An 18,357-nucleotide genomic window follows, 5' to 3' on the forward strand; every position below is an offset into this window, starting at 1 on the left:
AATGCAGCAGTGTCTGCATGGCAAAGTGTAAATAAACATGGTGTCGCTATTTCTACGAAAGAAAGAGTTTCCTGCCCTAAAACTACTTTTGTTTGCATGCATGCTTATTTTGTGTATTGAGAGAGACAGTTCCGGCTGATACCGCTGCTGGTGCCCTTCTCTTGTCCCCAGGCCACCCCCGTGCTGGTGGCCTTCCTGAAGGGCCACATGGGCGTGGTGGACTATTTGCTAGACCAGCCCGGCGTGGAGCTGTGTGCCGACAGCCCCCCGGACGCGGGCACCTCGGGGCGCACCCTGGCCATGCGGCTGCTGCGCTCGCGCCTCGGCAGCTCCGTCTTTGCGCGCCTGCAGTTCCTGCTGGAACGCCAGAGCTCGGATGCCAAGCGGGCAGACAGCGATGGGAATAATGCGGTGGGTCGCCGACTTCTCCTCGCAGTCGCGAAAAAGCTTGGTCGCAATTTTGCGGCGCAGTTTTTCGGGCAGATCCTAAAGGGGACGGGAGGTGTGTGCACTCCTATCGGAAATACGGCAGGGTTTTTTCCAGTACACATAACGTCACCCTGATGCTGTAATGTGCTAAACGGATCCTGCTTGGTGAGAGCAGAGTCTGGCTTGTTCTTTTTTGTCGCAAGAGTGGCTGCCACTGTGGTCGTAACTCGGTGGAGACCGTCCGTAACGTAGTGCACTCAAACCTCATTGTAACGTAACGGGATATAACGAAATAATGGATGTAAAGAAGTAAATGAAATTCTCCTTGAAATCTCCATCAAGAACCATGCATTTGAAGCCTCATTGTAAAGAAGTCAAATTGACCTGTCAATAAATATAACAAACTAATTTTAGGTTCTCCCCCCCCTTACCCCCCTCAAAAAAAAAAAAGTATTCCGCCGAGTAACTCAAATAGTGACTCATTCGGTGCGGCCATTTCAAAATTTCCGCATTGACCTCGCGGCCAACCGACGATGCTATTGTCGCTGATGTCACCAGACAAACCGGCGCAAGTGATGACGAAGATGCCGTGGTCTCCCACGCACAGACGTTTGATGTGCCAATGTCGTTCGATACGGTTGACTATGTACATCGCTTCTTCGGCACCCATGGCAATGGCAAAAGCGACATCAGCATGGTGACCACCGCTGAAAAGGAAGTCTTTCACTTGCAATGTCCGAAACAAAGGAGCATCGCACATTTTTTCGCAGCTACGTCTAGCGGACAATGAAATAGGAAGTGCACACATTGAGCAAGCAAAATATTTTTCTATTAGATTGCAGTCTCGTGCGTGGTCGCGTAGTGGTACAGTGGGCAGCGAGGCGGTTTCCTTCTTTGCATGCTTATCATTTTGCACCCACCTGAGCATACAGTGTGGTAAACTGTTATAATTGATGTAAGGAAATAATTACGGGTCCCCTTCAATTTCGTTATAACGAGATTTGAGTGTAACCACTTACAGTGCGAGAACGGATCTGGTGTGGGTTTTTGTGACCACCAGTTCACTTTGTGTAGAACTCTGCTCGTAACAAGCCTAAAGTGTGGTTGGCTCGAAGCATGGCACTGGTTATAGTGTGGTTTCTTTGGAGGGCCTGCTGATTAACCAGGGTAGCTGGAGTGTTGTTTCAAGGTCATAAAAAGGAGGAGGGAGTGTGGGAGTGTAATGAGCCATCTGGCACACAGCTCACTCGTCTCTCGCCACTGACTCGGCCATATCCACTCTCTCCCTTGACACATGGCTGGAGGTAGTGAGTCAGTTACCTCTGTGGGTGTATTGTGCCGACAAGTAACTGCCTTCACATCGCTCATGAACAAGGCAGGGCGCAGCAAAGTAGCAAAAATTCTGGTTCACGTTGCACCGGCAGCACTGACCTCTTGTGCAGCGGCACCAGTTCTACGAAGCACCAATAAACGACAAATGCAGTCCGCCCCTAGACAGAGAACGAAATTCTAAAGCCTTGTCTGCGATCAGGAAGAATTGTTTCCATTCTTGACTGGCTTCCTGCAGTTTTTCTGCTTGTGCTGACTGCGTGCTCTCTTGCTGGTGTTGCAGCTTCACCACCTTGCCCTGGCAGACTGCGAGTTTCGGCAGCGACAGAGCCTGCAGGAACAGGAGCTGGTGAGTTCTGCGGGCAGCGTTGATCTCGGGCCTGGCTGAACTGTTGTGTCATGCGTGCTTTGCTGAAACGAAAAACTTATCAGCTAGGTTTTGTTCAGTTCTGTGCCAGAGATGGTAGGAATTCGTTTATCAGTGGGCCTGGAATGAGGCACTAATTGGGCCCAGTTTATCCACTGCTGATTGCTGGCTTGTGTGGGGTCCTGAAAGCGGGTTCCCATGCTGTCTCGCCCAATATGCTAACTCTTTGTTTGGGAAAACTATGCCGCAACTTAAGGGGACACGCGGGTCGAAAAAACGCGATTTTTTCGAAATATACCGATTTTTTGTGTTCCCTTGCATTAGCATCATTGACTATCCTTCTTTCATGGGTAAAAAAATGAAAACGAAATACGAACGAGAACTTAGTGAAAAATGTGTCTGAATGACTCGCGGTGACCCAAGAAATTGCGCAATCAAGCCAAATTTCGGCCAGGTTTGAGAATTTATTCCGCACGGCAGCGTGGCTCGCCGCCATTTTGGTCACTTGAGAGAGGTAGATCAAGCCTTCTTCTCTCGATTGAGCCGCTCGCCAGCTTCGTATCTCCGCGTAAAAAAAATAAAAAAAATGTTTCTTCCCGCTTGTTTTGCGAGCTCCCACTGGGCATTTAAATCACGTGACGCGAAAGCGGGACCGCCATTGGCTCTTGCCGCTTGTGAGCCGCCATCGCCCGCATCGTTCCGTTCGCTACTTCGCGCAATCTTTTCTATTTCCTTATCGTGTGTTTTTAATCGTGAACGGTGAGGAGAAGCGTGACTTTTGTTGCCGGAAGCAGCGTACTTCATGCCGGTACAAAAGAAAGCGCAAGCGGCGCAGCATTGTGACGACCACGGCCAATGCCGGCACGACCGGCACCGTGAGGCCTAACGGCGCCGGGCCTTCAAGCGTTGCAAGCGCGGCTCTAACAGGCGGGGCTGATTTTATCAGCGAAGATATCGGCTTTATAAGCGCATCGGAGAAGAAGTCGGCAGCCTTCCAAGGTGAGGAGACAGCCAGCCACGGGAGCGGTGCAGTTATCTGTGGAGTCGGCGCTCTGACTGACCTTGAGTGCCGCCGTGTGCGCGACGTGCGGGAAGTGCGAACTCGTCGTAGTTGAGGTTGCGAACAAGCGGAAGGGCCTCGCATCGGTACTGGAACTGAAGTGCAAAAACGAGAAGTGCCCTGCGGGAGTGGCTGCGGGAGTGATTTCTTCTGTTTACTCGTCGCAGCGCGCTGCCGCCGTCGGTCGCGGAGGCCGCAAACCGGAACTCTGCAGTTTCGCCGTCAATGTGAAAGCGGTACTCGCTGCACGCGCGGTTGGCATCGGACACGATCAGCTGTGCAGGTTTTGTGCCATTCTTGGTCTACCAAAACCACAGCATCAAAAGACGTTCTACAACACTGCCAAGAAAGTTAATGTTGCGGCCACAAAAGGCGTCTCAGAAAACCTTGCTGAAGCAAGGCAAGTAACTGCGTTGCAAGCTGGTCAGACTGACCTCAGTGTGATTTTTGATGGTACTTGGCAGAAGCAAAGACACGAGCCACAACAGTGTTGGCACTGCCATTTCTCTTGACACTGGTCTCTGCCTGGATTTTGAGGTGCTGTCAAACTACTTGTACTTGTAGCCGCCACCAAAAGCTTGATGAGCAAGAGGAGGAAGTGTGGCAAGCCTTTCGTGCCTCTTGTGTGTGAAAAAAATGTTGACTGCTCATCCCATGCCATGGAGACGGAAGCAGCACTGCGCATCTGGCACAGGACGCTATCGTACAACCTGCAGTTCACTGTAGTGGAGACTGCCACTGCCCTCGCAGGGTTGTGGTTCAACAGAGGCCACACTAGTTTTGAGCAAGTTCTCCAAGAACTGGGAATCTTCCCTTCAGAAGAACTGGTCAGATCTTCCCTTCAGAAGAACTGGTCAGACTAAGCAATGCAAGTGACCAGCGGAGGATCAGGCAGATGTGTGCAAATCTGACTGCTAAGGCTAGCCCCATTGCCGCAGCCTGGTGAAACAATCCCATACCAAGGACTACCCCAGCAAAAACCGTGAGGGTGCAACTTATGCAGCAGGAGCATTCTAGTTTTAGTACCTCAATGTGGACATTTCAGACTGTATCCCCACCAAATTTCATGTTGTTCGAGCAAGAATTTCTGAGTCTGCCAAAGAAATAAACTTTCAATTGCGTTTTTCTCAGCTTGTTGTTTTTGTCCGTTTTCTGAGTTTGTGCACACTTATTTTCCCAGTTAAAGTTGTCGTATCAGGATGAAATTTTGCACAGATGTTCATTATAACACGTAGAGTGCACAAATCTTGTTCATTATGCAATTTGTGTCCTTAGATATTTATGACGGTCATAAAACAAAAATATACAGAACAAAAAAAGGCACACTACCAGTCATTTTTTTTTCGTGGTGAGGAAATTGATGATGAGGCTTTTTCAGGTAGATTTGTGCACTCTGCAGTTCATAAGGAACCACCAAGGCTATTTTAAAAGTTTCAGAAAAAAATTTTGCTATAAAAAAAAGTGTGCACAAAAAAGCCATTTTTCTGAAAGTCATGCTGCGTAACATTTTATCCGGAGCAGCTATTCAAAATCTGATTACATATATGACCAGAGGAGCTCAATCTCTACAAGCTGTGAAAATTTCAGCCTCCTAACTTCATTATTAAAAAAAAAGTTGTTTGGAGGAGCACGAGTTGTTTTTGCAGCATTTATAGTGCAGGAACTTAGCGACATATGCATTTTTTTTCCCCCGTCCTCCTTTGCTTACTTTTTTTTTTCTCTGCAGTTGTTCAAAGGAGCATTCTGTTCCTAGTGCTGTACTCTCTACTCAGTTTTGGGATTCATCTAAAGCATAGAAATAAACTTTACGTAATTTCTCAGCAAGTTGACACTCACTTGCCTGTTGCACAATGCACAAAGTTTCGCACACTTGCAGCGGAACATTGAAAATGGTACTGCAATAAATCCACCCTGGAAATGTTGGTAGAAAAAAAAGAGCAACTCGGTCTTTGAAGAGTTGGCTTTTCCAGCCTGAAGCTGCCTTTAGTTGCGTGGTGGTCTCGTGGGGATGTCGACTGGCATCGATTTTTTTTGTGGCTTCCCGATTGCAGAAACAGTCCTCGCTGGACGCTGCTCATGTGGAGGCCGTGCGAGCTAAGCTGGAAAAGGTTGGTGCTTCTTGCCTGGCGGCGTTTTTCTGTGGACACTTGCCCCACTTGTGTAGAATGTACACTTTTTAGTGCACCCACACATGATGGGTCACCCTTCTAGGCACCTGTTACCGCTGCCGATATCTGCCACTGGCTTTAACATTGGTGGCTTCTCTGTGGTGCACTGTTCGAAAAATCTCAGCTGGCAACATCATTTGAAGTTATTTTGGGTGAAAAAGGAGCTTTTGCTTGTTTGGGCTCCCTTGTAACGTGGCCACACAATCAAGCCCAGGCCAGTGCTCCGCCTTTCAAGTATTCGGTGTCCAGTGTCGTGGCAGTTGATTTTTTTTTTTTTTTTTTTTTTTTTTTCTTTATTTGAGTGGCAGTGGGAATGAAAGCCTGTGGGCCTGTTTTCCTTCTGTGTTCTCTTGCAGGAGCGCAGCGAGCACGAGCGCTGCCTGGAACAGGCCACTGCGCTGCTGCTGAGCAGTGGGTGCGACCCGACCGCTGTCAACAAGGAGCAGCTGGACCCACTGTCCCTGGCTGTCCACAAGGTGGCCCACTCTCTCTCCCCCTCTTTGCCCCGTCTGTATCCTGTTTTTCTTCCCCCCTGCTTCTTGCTTACTACGGAAGAAATGAGCAGACTGATGTGTGTCTCGCGTACCATTTCGGTTGAGTTGAAGTTAGTAACAGCGCGGCCAGGAACAAGGACGAAGGATTACAAACTCGGTTGGAAGTTGGTGCACGTCCTGTTGACTTTCCGGCTCTTGTTCTTTGTTGCCCTGTTATTGGTTAGCCCACAGGGCACTTCTCCGCGGTTGAGGTCCTGCTTGTGGTGTGACCTGTTGTGCCTGTCCCTCCGCAGGGGAGCCTGGTGCTGGTGCAGCTGCTGGTGGAGGCTGGCCACCAGCCGGACCCCAAGGCCCTGGAGGCCGCTCCCGACCTGCTGCGCCAGGTGGCCCTCCTGGCCAGGCAGAGGGACGTGCTGCCGCTGCTCAATGCCCTCCTCAAGGTGAGGGGAAGCCCTCCTCCTCCTCCTTGGAATAATGATAAGAAGAAGGTGGGGACTAATGCGCACCCCTGGGGAGCGCTCAGGTCAGTGAGCTGAGCAGTGGGAATGCTCCGGCACACTCTCAGGCTCATGCCTGTTACAACTGTGGCCTTCCTTGGGTTTCCAGGAAAAAATGTTTTTGTTAGTACGTGGGGATTACTTTATAATAAATGACGGAGGTGGCTTTGAACAGTTGGCACAGTAGTAGTAGTACTGGCACATGTTTAGAAGTGGCCCTTCCTTGTTCGTTAATTCTGACTTTACTGCCAAGGCTATATACCCAAGGCGTCCAGTAGTCACCAGGTTATGTAAATCTAGCTGCTTCACTGTATTTCCACTAACTACACCTGCCTTGTGTTTTGTTTTATTATGCGTCTTGCTGCTGCCTCCAGCTGTCTTATCTGTGCTCTAAGCGAAGCGCATGTTCCCTTCCCTTTCTTTTGTATGCTGCACCGGCTATCCTGTTTGATAATATCAGGGCTCTGTTTTACCCTGCCGTCAGTAGACTAGAATGGTCCTCTTTTATCGCCAGCGTTCTTTTTCCTAGTTCAATAGTTCCAAAAAGAATAACGCGGAGAGATAAGTGCTCGCATTGCAAACAGCATGCAGTTTGGCGACACAAGTTTATTCCCGAACACAAGTTTGCTCCAGTAGATGTCCATACCTTGCAGGTTTCCCGAATTTTCCGGGAGACTACCGAATTTTCTTGGTTTTGTACGATTTTACGACCGAAACAAACATCTCCCGAAAACGCACCCGTCTTTGTCCAAACCTTTTTCCCAGTCTGGCCACAATGTGGCAAAGGTATACCTCAACCCGACATGAGTCGGCATCGTTATCAGTGAAGTGCTTAAAGGGGCACTGACACAAAATTTTGAAGGCGAGATAACTTCGGAGATAGATTGGTGGGAACACATATACATCATCTGCAAAATATCAGCAGCGAATGCAGCCTAGAACATATTTAAAATCAATTTTGAAGTGTGCGAAACGCAACCGAGCAGCCAGCAGAGGACCACGCGCAGTTGTAAATAAACAACATCCACACACGTCACGAGTTTGTGTTTGCCGCTTCCGCACTACCGGCGTTTTTTGCCAGCTCGCCCGGCTTGCCGCTCCAATCGGAGGGCCGGAGGGCGGAGCTTCTGCTCTCGAGAACGAACGACCCGATCGTTGGCGGCGGAGGCGCCGTGGCGCAGTGATTTCGTCAGCTAATCGGGCAGCTGGCCGCGACCAAAGTTCTACAGCGATTCCAGGCACTCTGTTTCTATTACTGTTTATTACCATTGGATGCGAAAACGCGCCGGAGGCACGAAAAGCTCACTGAGCTAGCCGCACGGTCGCTGTGCAGGCGGCGGCCACGGCCGCGAAGTGGCCCAGGCCGGCGCAGGTAGCTCGAGTGATAGCTTGTTACCGCTGCACGAAATTGTCCCCAAGTCCCGACCGTGGTGGCTTACATGAGAAAGGAGTTAATGATGCGATGGTGGGTTGCATTAAAAATTGTCATCTGCACCGCTTACGAGAGCGGCACTCGAATATCCGCCGCAGTGCTGAGCCGAACACATCTGTAGACGGACCCGTAGGCAGACCGGCCGGCTGCTCCCAGCGCGCGTCTTGCCACCAACCGTCTCGAGCGCCGCGCGTCGTTCTTTAGCCGCGGCAGAATTTGCACTCGCAGCGCCTGCGTCACATCCACGGTCGCTTTTTAATTAAGCGCCTCACGAGATCAGTACGTGGGGGCATTCGCAGAAACTGCCGTCGATGCGGATTCGACAGTGCTACGGCGGCTCTGCTCTGTGATATCCCTCCGATGGTCACGTGGTCAGCTTTGTTCACACAAAATCCACAAAATCCATCGTTTCGCGGCACTCGCTGAAACCGAAACTGCGACTGGCCGCATGAAAATGCCTCTAATTAAACAACCGTCGCACGCTGAAGCAAATGAGGTTTCTACAGGTTATAAGTAGGTCACTAGCTACTTATCGCAACAAAAAAAACAAGATGCAAAATTTTTGTGTTAGTGCCCCTTTAAAAAGCGTACTCGGCCATGCGCAGACGGTGAACCTGTTCGTCCCATTGTTAGTTTACTGTTGATAGAAGCGCAGCGCCACCGCCGCTTTCATTTACGCACGAGCACGGCCGCTCTGGACGGCAGTTCTGAAGATTTAGCAAGTCTCCAGTGGTGTAGCTTGTTAGTTTAGACGAAAGAACAAAACAGTTCAGTTTCTGCGGTTTTGTATTGCGCTTGCAGTACTATTTCCAGGACTTTCTGAAAGGGGTGGCGGCAGCCACGTCGAACACTTAATAGTGGTGTAGCTTGTTGGTAGTTTAAACAAAGAAACAGTTGATTTCCTGCTTTGTTGTAAGTAAATAAAAAAAAAGTCTCCACGGTTACCCATTCTGTTGTTGCTACAACACCCCCCACCCACACACACACACACACACACGCACACACCTCCGGTCAGATCTTCCTAATGTCATCCCGGCAAACCTGGCAGGTATGGATGTCCATTTCTACAAGAACCTCCTTGTTTCCTTTTTCACTGCGGGACAATAACAAGGTGTGACCAAGGGATGCTGTCGTGGTCTGGAACACAGTGACCCTTTAGACCTACAACGAAAAAACAGGGCTAAACAAGGACTGAGGAAAGACTACACAAACACAAGTGCTGTTAGCTAGACCCTACAGATTGCTGCACTAGGTCAGGCTCTTCCAGTACACTCATGATCTGCGTTCTCTCCCCATGCGTGTCTGTGCAGCCACCGCCTCTGCCCCCGAGCCCCGCCGAAGGCGGTGGGGCCAAGCCAGCCGAGGGGGCAGCGGAGGAGCAGGGGCCCCCACGCTCCCTGCGCGACCTGCTGCGCATGGCGGCCAACGGTCACGATCACGAGGGCCTCACCCCACTGCTGGTGGCCCTGCGCACCCTGGCCGACCTCGGTCCGTCCTCCAGCGAGGGCCAGCGGTCGCGGCTGCAGGCGCTGCTGCGCTTCCTGCTGGAGGAGCTGGGCGCGGACGCGGCGGCCGCGGTGCGGGGCGCCCCGCGGGGGGGCCCCTCGGCCCTGCACCTGGCTGCCCGCTGCCCGGGGGCCGCTGCCGTGGACCTGCTGCTGCAGCACAAGCCCCTGTTGGAGCCGCTGGACCAGGACGGGCTGACCCCACTCGCCCGGGCCCTGGCCGGGAAGAACTGTGACGCCGTGCGCTCCCTGGTGAGGACGGGGGATTACTGTGTCACGATTCAGCACTCGGTCACTCTGCCAGCACAGGCACATCCAACCGACTGACCTTCTATTCCCTCAGTTCTCATGGTGACAGTCGTGTCATCACGTAGTGCCCTGTTTTGGCAGTCACTGCTTCCGCTGTCGTTGGCACTGCAGTACCCGCACAATTGCTTGGATCAGTAGTTGACTGAGGTTCAAAAGGGGAGCCATCGTCATTGTCAAGCTGGTTTCAGGCAAGGGCATTAGCCTCACTGAAGCAAACTCATCGGGACAGTACAGCTTGCCTTCGCAAAGCAGTTGCATTGTGCGTGAGGGTGCCCTTGATTGAAAGCCAGTGGCAAATGTGGCCATTGCATAACGTCTGTGTGGGAAGGCCAAGGGTGAGACAGCTGCGCACATTGCACGTTTTTGATACAAAACCGTTTTCCTGCTCCAAGCTGCTCCAACAGCCTAAAAATTCCAAAAAATGCACCAAACTGCTCTGAAACAACCTGTAAAGCAAAGATTTGGATGCTCATGTCAGTTTCAGTGTGAAAAAATGCTGACTGGACATGATTTTTCAGCACCCCCAAGGTGACGCTGGTGGTTTTTCTATTGTTGATTATTTTTATGCTTACCTTGAGATACTCTGATAGAAACAACTTTCTCCTAAGGCTCTTTCGGTGTTCTGACGCTCGAAACCGATTAAAAAGGGCACTTTTCCTCCCAAGTTGCTACAAGCAATTTTTTAGGCTCCTAAGATGACATAATAAATGTCGTTAACTGCTCCAAATCAAGGCTCTTCTGCTCCAAAATCGAAACTTTGCTGCTCTGAAGACTGCTCCCAAATCTGTTTCAGCTCTCACCCCTGGAGGTCTAGTTGTAAAGGAATTTGCAGGAATGTCACGGTCACCACAGTTGTCAAAAGCTCCCCTCTTGCTTGTGCCAGGGCTCTTTGACTGTGTGGTATCTGACGGGGGAACAGCAAGTGCACTAACGATAATGATAGGGTGGTGCAGATTAAGGTAACAGTAAAACCGTGGTCTTTTTGCTTTTGGCATAAGCCAGATAGGACAGAGCAGGAGGAAGAATTCAGGGGCAGCTTGTTTAGACGAATGAATCATGGCACGGCACATGTTACTGTGAATCTGCGCTGTAAAATTCACGTATCATCTGCACCTGATACTCTTTAACAGTTGGCCTTTGTTGGTGTGGTTTACACGTATGAAAGCACTGTACGTGGCCTGAATGAATTCCAAGCTACTGGCACGTAGTTGTGTACTGTGTAGCATCCACTCTGTAGCATACATAATCCTCTGAAGCAGGAAGAAGTTGTGGAAATCGTGCCATGAAATCTGCCGGAATGAAAAGTATGCGTGGGTCATGTGGCTGATGACTTGAGGGAGGCGTTGTCATTTTGGTGGTGTGTCACGGCACGTCATCTAAGTGTGTGTGTGTGCCTGGTTGCAGATCAATGCCGGTGCCAGTGTCAACGTTGACCTTCACGATGGACCCTATCCCGTGAGCCTGCTGGTCTACGCGGCCATGTGAGTTGCCTGCCCTCCGATCTTTTGGCATGGCTTGTTTGTCGCGCTGCCATGTCCAACATTGCGTCAGTGCCAACTCACCCAGGTTCCCGTTCTTGTGTTGTCAGGTTCCCGCCCGTGAACTAGCTGTTGGGGGAACTAAGCGTCGGCACAGCTCAGCTTGGCAGGTGCACTGCAGGGAGCTGTGTGCCCGTTGCAAAGCCGTGAATGCGAAAATGAAGCAGCGTTTCCGTGCACACCAGCTTCCTGCCGCAATTTGTCTGTGCTGGGCATGTAAACTGTGAAGTAGCACAAATACTTATAAATCTTGAGGCAGTGCTGACGCACGGTAGATGTCCTGACACAATAAATTTTCTGGTTCAATCTGGTGGGGTGTCTTTGTCTTGTGTAGCCGTCATCATGGTGGTGCGCTGTGTGTCACGTAACTCTTTCCATACCACAGGAAAAGTCCTTTTTGTTGTTGTGGTTGTTGTTGTGGGAACGCTGTCTTATGCAAAAAGTTTCACTGAAAAAATACTGCAAGGTGCACAAAAATGAAACCAAGTACGTCTGCTAAAAATGTTTTGGGTTACAGTTTTAAAGGCCAACTGCAACAAACATTTACCTGCCCCAAATTCTGTTTCAACGTGTCGATACACCACTAAAGTCTCTTGTGACCTAATTTTAAACTCCATGTGCGCCCAGTACTTTTATTAGAATCGTTTGAAAACATGCTACTGCAGCCGACGCAGTACCTGGCGGAGTGTTGCCACAACTGGTCGCCACTGAGGCGAACTTCTGGATGTGACGTTAGACTCAGGACGCCCGTCCTGCCATCGTTTACCTCTTAGTCGACTCTACGAGCATGCGAGATGTGAGTGCGGCCTATGCAAGACAATACACTCTTGGCGCGGCTGGTCAGTGCGTCGGGCAAATGAACGAGTACAGCAGTTGTGCAGCGCACTGCAAGCTCACGGCCGGCTGGCTCTACGAGTGCACAATACGCGAGGAGAGGACGGCTGACGCGAGACGATACACTGTTGTCGCAACCGGTTGAAGCACGAACGAGTATGGCAGCTAGCTGTGCGGTGCCCTGCATGCTCGTGGCCGAGACTTTTCGAGACCGCGAGTGCGGCAAGTATGGCCAACACGAGGTGATACGTTGTAGTTGCTGTCGTCGCAGCCAGTCGGGGCACGAACAGGTACAGCACTTGGTGCAGTGCACGGAATCGATTCAGTTCAAACAACTTCATAAAAAATACATAAAGACTAGGTACTGTTGGTAACATTTCGCTCACCGCTTAGAAAAAAAAGAAATGGGGGACCGCTTTTGGCAGACTGGGTACCGTATTTTCTTCCGGTGTATAAGTCGCGTGTTTTTTCCCTGAAATTTTCGTTGGTGCGTCTTATCCACCGGTGCGACTTATGTATGGAATAAATCCGGTTCGCTCGAAAAGGTGCCCGTGTGCTGCGTGATGTCAGTGCACGTTAAGAGACACAGCTCTATGGTCTAAATGAATCCGAAGCCCACCGCTACAGCGTTTCTCACGGCCCATGTCGCTTCAGGATGATAAACCAAGCAATTCTCAACTTTTTCTAGTCAAATACATAATAATGGCCTGCGACAACTGTGCGCCACCTTCTGCCATGCGCAGTAACTACAGTTCAGAACAAATTCAAAGTAACATCAAATTGTGCTGCAAAAGCAAAATGCAAGTGATAAATATTAGTGTTACTCTGAAGGAGGTAAATTTGCTGCTAATTTTTAAAATAACAGCTCGCTGATAACATGTTTTGATTTTCGGGCTGCTTACATTCACGCCACTTCCGTCCGCCATGACACCTTTATTGCGCTGATTTACGAAGACAGGACACATGACACGCGCGACGTTTCGAGAGGTGGCCAAATTGGTCTCCAACTCTTGGGACTCCATTTCTACAAAAACAGTCGTATCTGGGTTCATAAGGGCCGGACTGATCCTGTCCGCAAGTGATGACGATGTTGGCGAAGAAGACACCTGTGAGTCGGATGATGACAGCAATGCGCTGGTGGAACTCCCACTTGAAGTTGCTGAATTATCGTTAGCGAGTCAAAGTAAGAATGCTTCGATGGTTTCGCCTAAACGCTGTCTGACAGCCTCCCAAATTTTTAATAATATAGCGGAACCGACGACCGATCGGCATGTCAGCACCTTATCAGAGTGTTCAGCAGTGAAATAGGCGACAGTACGGGCACGCGCATAGGGATATCGGCTGTATGAGTGTCGTCTGCTCACTGCTGTTTTCTTGAAAGTGGTACACCCTCGCCACTGCATCTGAAGGACTTTGTTCACGAGAAACCATGGTTATCTGACACGCACGCGCATATCAAATGCGCGTTTGATTTTTCTTTCGGGCAACTTGCCCCGCGCAGCGTGAGGAATGTCACGGAATAGATAAAAGTAGAACAGGACTGGTTTTAGTACCGGAATGGCCTCGGGCCGTTGCGTGATATAACGCGATAAACAAATCTGATAAAAATAAAAACTTGTGCCCCACGGTGCTTAGCTACCTTTGGCGGTAGCGAAACGACCTTGCAAGATAAGAAAAACGAGGTTTGTTGTCCTGGGGAGAACAGCGGAGCAGACGACGCTCCCACAATAGATAGTTTTATGCGCATGCGTGTACTCTCGCCTGTTTTGCCGGTGAACATCGTGATAAAATGCTGACATGCCGATCGGTCGTCGCTACCGCTATATTATTAAAAACTTAGGAGGTGGCTGGATATTGGTTTCTATAGGTGGAGTTTATGAAGAGGTGCAAAAGGAGCTCTTTGCTGCCCCTCCCTTGGTGCAGGAACAACTTGCCCGGCGACGTGATCCAGCTGCTGCTGAAGCACACAACGGCCCCCAAGGCCACCCACCCGGCCACCGGCAACAACGCCCTCCACTACTTGGTGTCGCACCGGTCCAGTCCAGGCGAGTGGTGCATGGACAAAAGCCGAGCCGTTCGTTTTTCAAAGCATCCGTGGAACGTTGGGCGCGTTGAAATAGAGAAGCGGGAAAGGAATTGTATGTACGCTTCATTCATTTCTCTCTCTCTCGCTTTTTTTTTCCCCTCCAGTGAGCATGGGCCAGCAAGGGAAAGTGAATATCTTTCACCCAAAAACAAACTTGAGTGAAGGACTTCGTAGCTCAAACTAAGTGGAAGAAGTGGATTTCATCTAATGCTGAGAATAGCTGGATCACAGAGTGGCTACAAAGAGTAGAAGGAAAGGTAGACTGATAACTCGGTGGAGGGATGGAATCGGAACATTTGGAGAGGCAGGGACAGTTAGAGGAACATGGAAGAGGGCTGCATCCTGCAGCAAGCTGCACGGGCCGATGCTGGTGATGATAGGTGTGATGTTACACCAGGCCTTTTGTGAGACAGCCAACATTGAGGCCTTTGCAGAGCCCAAACGTGCACACCACGTGACGTGGTTGCATGGTGGGCTTGGCTAGTATGTTTTTGGGTGCTGTTTGGCCACATAGCTCTTGCTTCACCAACGTGGTCAGTTGATCCTGCTGGCTGATAGCATGTCATTAGCCCCTTCCCTTGAGCAGGGGTGAGACAGCTGCGCATATTGCGCAGTTCTGATACAAATGTGTTTTCCTGCGCCGGGCTGCTCCAAAAGCTTGAAATACGCAAAAATTGCGCCAAACTGCTCCAAAACAGTCTGAGAGCCAAGGATTTTAACGCTCCCGTCAGTTTCGGTGGGGAAAAATGCTTACTGGCGGCATAATTTTCCAGCACCCCAAAGGTGATGCTGTTTGTAAAGGTTTAATCGATTGATAATGTAATAAAAAACCCGCATAAATTTTCCCCGAGATAGCCTTTTTGAAAGTCACAATGTCGCGTTGCACATGTTATATTCTGTGAGATTTTAAAGTCCTCCCACCCAAAACCATTGCAAAGTCCTGTAGAAAAAATACTTTTGTGTACTGATCGCGACAAACTACTTGTCCAAGTTGATGAAAAAACGGCAATTTTCGGAGCGCCGTACAACTTTTCTTTCCCCCATGTTCGGAACGACATAACGGGGCGCCGCCATCTTGGTGTGGAGAAGGTTAGGAAACATGGCTGCCGAGCGAAGCAGTTGCTCGTGTTTCAAGCAGAGTGCTCTTCGCCGATTTCTACCGTGGTTTTGGTTATGAGGGTGGCTGGGTTTACACTTAGTCGTTTGGTCTGTTGCGGGAAGTTGCGTGACTCGAAAGACGGGAGTTCATCAGAAACGTGGTGCCCGCGAATTCGCCGAGTTTCAGCCTTTAGTGTGAGGCGCGGTGCGTGCTTGAAGTGAAATTTCGGACTTATTGCGGTGTTATAAAACGCCGAGTTATTGCTGCCTTTGACAGCGAGCTTGCGAGCGGCGGGAATGGGACGATCGACACTGCAGAAGTGGCGGCGCAGGCTACATCGCCGCAAAATGTTCAAGCAGTGTCCGATAGCGGGACAGGCTATTATTACGCGCTAGTAATAATAGTTCATCTATCTGAAGTGAAATTTAATGACAAGAGGGAGGGGGCTAATTGTACCAACATTACTCAAATTACGATCGTAGTGAACGTGCAAATTGAGGATTGAAATGGGAGGGCTGGTGGGGTGCGACGACTGTCGCCGCGCTTTGCGCAACTTTTGCCGTGGTTCTGTGCGTAAAGCCCAGTCTGGGATTAGAAAAATAATAATTTCTGCATTCACAGGATAATAAAAATGCTTTGCAATTGCTTAGTTTTTCAATTCAATATTTCCAACGGCGCTCCACGCTATCTTATGCATAGAGCCTCAGAATTTAAAAATGGTTTCTGAAAGGGTAGTGGAATAGAAAAAACTTTATTGAAATGCTGTTTCAGTGTTATGTACGTTCAAAACCAATTAAAAATTGCACTTTTCTCCCCGGAATTGCCAAAAATGTGATTTTTATGCCCCTAGAAGGTGACATAATAAATGTGGTTCTTCTGCTCCAAATCAAGGTTCTTCTGCTCCAAAATCGAGATTTCGCTGCTCCAAAAACTGCTCCCAAATCTGATTAAGCTGTCTCACCCCTGCTTGAGTGCTGTTGCATCAAAATCCGGGATGGTTGTTGTTTGAAGCCAATGCAGTGTGAACAACAAAATTTTTTCTTCCTCTGGGCGCAGACCTGCTGGACACTGTGCGTGCCCTCCTGGATGCGGGCATTGATGTGAACGCGGTGAATGCCAAGGGCCGCACGGCGCTGCACCTGGCGGCCAACGCCAACACAGGTGCCGTCGAGTCCTCTACGGCCCTCGAGGAGCTGCTGCTGCAGAGGGGTGCCCGAGCGGACGCCAGGGACTGCCGGGGGCGCGTGCCCCTGCACTATGCCTTTGTCAAGATTCACAAGTGAGCAGCGGTCGCGCCTCGTGCTGTCTAAAAAAAGCAGCGCTTGCTATCTGCTAGATTAGTGTCTGTTTCATTTTTCTTGGCACAAGAAGCACTCAAGGCCCCGCGGATACCCTTACACCGGCTTCACTTGTCTGGTGTCATACGGGGACACGTAAAGCTTTGTTATCGAGATGGTTTTAACACCACCACACTGGAGAAGATAGCTTGCTAACTGCGCAAACATGTTTTCGTGCAACTGAGCCAGCCGTGGTCTCAACGCTTTCTTACGCATCTACGTTAGGGGCGGTGCACATTGTCTCATCCACTTTCGTTCTGCTGGAGTCTTATCTGGCGCAGTGCCAGACAAAGCAGCTCAAACTAGCCCCGTTTGTCGTCCTTTTGTACCGCAGCTCAACTTGAGAAACTAAATTTCAGTTTCAGTATTTAAAATCTCGTAGTATTCTAATCGTAACAGCTTAGAAAGCAGAACTGGTTACTCGCCTACCGTATGCAGCTGCGCCTTCATGCTCAGTCGTTGACCTCTGACCCCTCTTGCGGCCCTCACAGACACGGAGACGCGTCCCCCTGCGACCCTGTGGAGCTGGCCAGCGTGCTGCTGATGCACCAGTCGCCCCTGGCCGAGTTCCAGGACGAGTTCGGCATGACCCCTCTGCACTGTGCCGCTGTGCGGGGAGCGGCTGTCTGCGCCCTCACCCTCTGCCAGGTAAGTTCGCCCTGGAATTGCATGTTTAGGCCACATGAATTGCCGGGAGATACCGTATAATGCGGAATATAGGTCGAAATTTTTTACAGAAAAATTTGCCCAAAAGTCACCCCTCGACTTATATTGCAGTCACTGGCAGTTGTCATCTGGTGACCGGGCAGCCGAATAGAGCCCCCAAAGGCACCATCGCCACCACCATCAATCGGACGCGACGCCATCTTTGTTTTGTTGCTTCTGTCGCTGTCGGCGTGCGTGCTATTTTCTTCTTGCTCAAAATGAGTTTAGGCACTAGGTGCCAGTTTACAGCAGCGTTTAAAAGAAAAGTTGGGGGTTTTCCCAGGCCAATGACGTGTCTGCCTTGTGCCAGTTCGGTATCGCTAAAAGAAGTGTTGCTAGCGACGTTAGCTGAAGGGGCAGCTCTCGGTATGCAACACTCGGAAGGCCTCGTTTCATGGGCGCTGCTCTGTGCACCTGTGCTGCCGTACAAAGGGGCAAATTTTGTCCGCTAGTGTCGTGCAATGTCTCTACGAATGGATAGCCCAAGATGTTTGCTGACCGCCTGCACAGACTGGCTGTCGCTCCGGTCTGCACAAGAGTGCCCCATGCTTTGCGCTCGCTTCACGATGACCTGGTCTTGTGAGTGTTTAAGAAGTGGTGCATAAGCAATTCCCTGGACTGCACCGAGGACGACCTGCTGTGTGGGCGACAGCGAGCCAAAAGCAGTCGTCTGACGATACTTCAGACAGTTTTAAATGAGTAATTTGAGACGAAACAAGTTCTAGTCTCAATAAAACAATGGTTGGTACTTAATTATTTTTTTTTTTTTTTGCATTTTTCGGCTACAAGGTAAGGGGGTCGACCTATATTCCGCCTCGACCTATATTCCGCATTATACGGTAGCTTCTCCAATCTAGTGGCAAGCATTGAATGCTTTCAGTTGTCGTCATCGACACAGGCCATCTTCTTGCCTGGGTGCTGGCTTTTTTGTGCAATTTTAATTTCTGGATTTAATTGGTGCAGCGGGATGTTAGATAATGAAGGGTTAGCTTATTGGCAGAAAATATAAATACGTGTAGGTGCTCCAGTGTTTGGTTTCTGAATGCAGTACAGCGAAGCCTCATTACGAGAGACACTCAAAGGACCTGGGAAACATGCCTCTTGTATGCCATGTTGATAACACACTGAACATGGAAAAACCAACCAAACCGTTTTCGTTCAAATTACT

The 18,357-nt window shown here is 49.9% G+C and overlaps 1 protein-coding gene across 3 annotated transcripts in view; it reads left to right on the forward strand.

The window, feature by feature from the left end:
• LOC144148971 (uncharacterized) overlaps positions 1-18,357 on the forward strand; it is an 84,097-nt gene that overhangs the window by 40,258 nt on the left and 25,482 nt on the right. For all 3 annotated transcript variants that reach the window (XM_077680488.1, XM_077680490.1, XM_077680489.1), the window contains exons 22-31: positions 172-411; positions 2,042-2,107; positions 5,237-5,293; positions 5,710-5,829; positions 6,141-6,287; positions 9,087-9,533; positions 10,995-11,071; positions 13,886-14,007; positions 16,204-16,426; positions 16,976-17,132. In XM_077680488.1, coding sequence (XP_077536614.1) covers positions 172-411; positions 2,042-2,107; positions 5,237-5,293; positions 5,710-5,829; positions 6,141-6,287; positions 9,087-9,533; positions 10,995-11,071; positions 13,886-14,007; positions 16,204-16,426; positions 16,976-17,132 — 1,656 coding nt within the window. The remainder of the gene's footprint in view (positions 1-171; positions 412-2,041; positions 2,108-5,236; positions 5,294-5,709; positions 5,830-6,140; positions 6,288-9,086; positions 9,534-10,994; positions 11,072-13,885; positions 14,008-16,203; positions 16,427-16,975; positions 17,133-18,357) is intronic.

This window comes from Haemaphysalis longicornis, unplaced genomic scaffold, assembly GCF_048455015.1.
Source record: "Haemaphysalis longicornis isolate Haplotype H1 unplaced genomic scaffold, Haemaphysalis longicornis Haplotype H1 scaffold_8, whole genome shotgun sequence".
Classification (NCBI taxonomy): Eukaryota; Metazoa; Arthropoda; class Arachnida; order Ixodida; family Ixodidae; genus Haemaphysalis; species Haemaphysalis longicornis.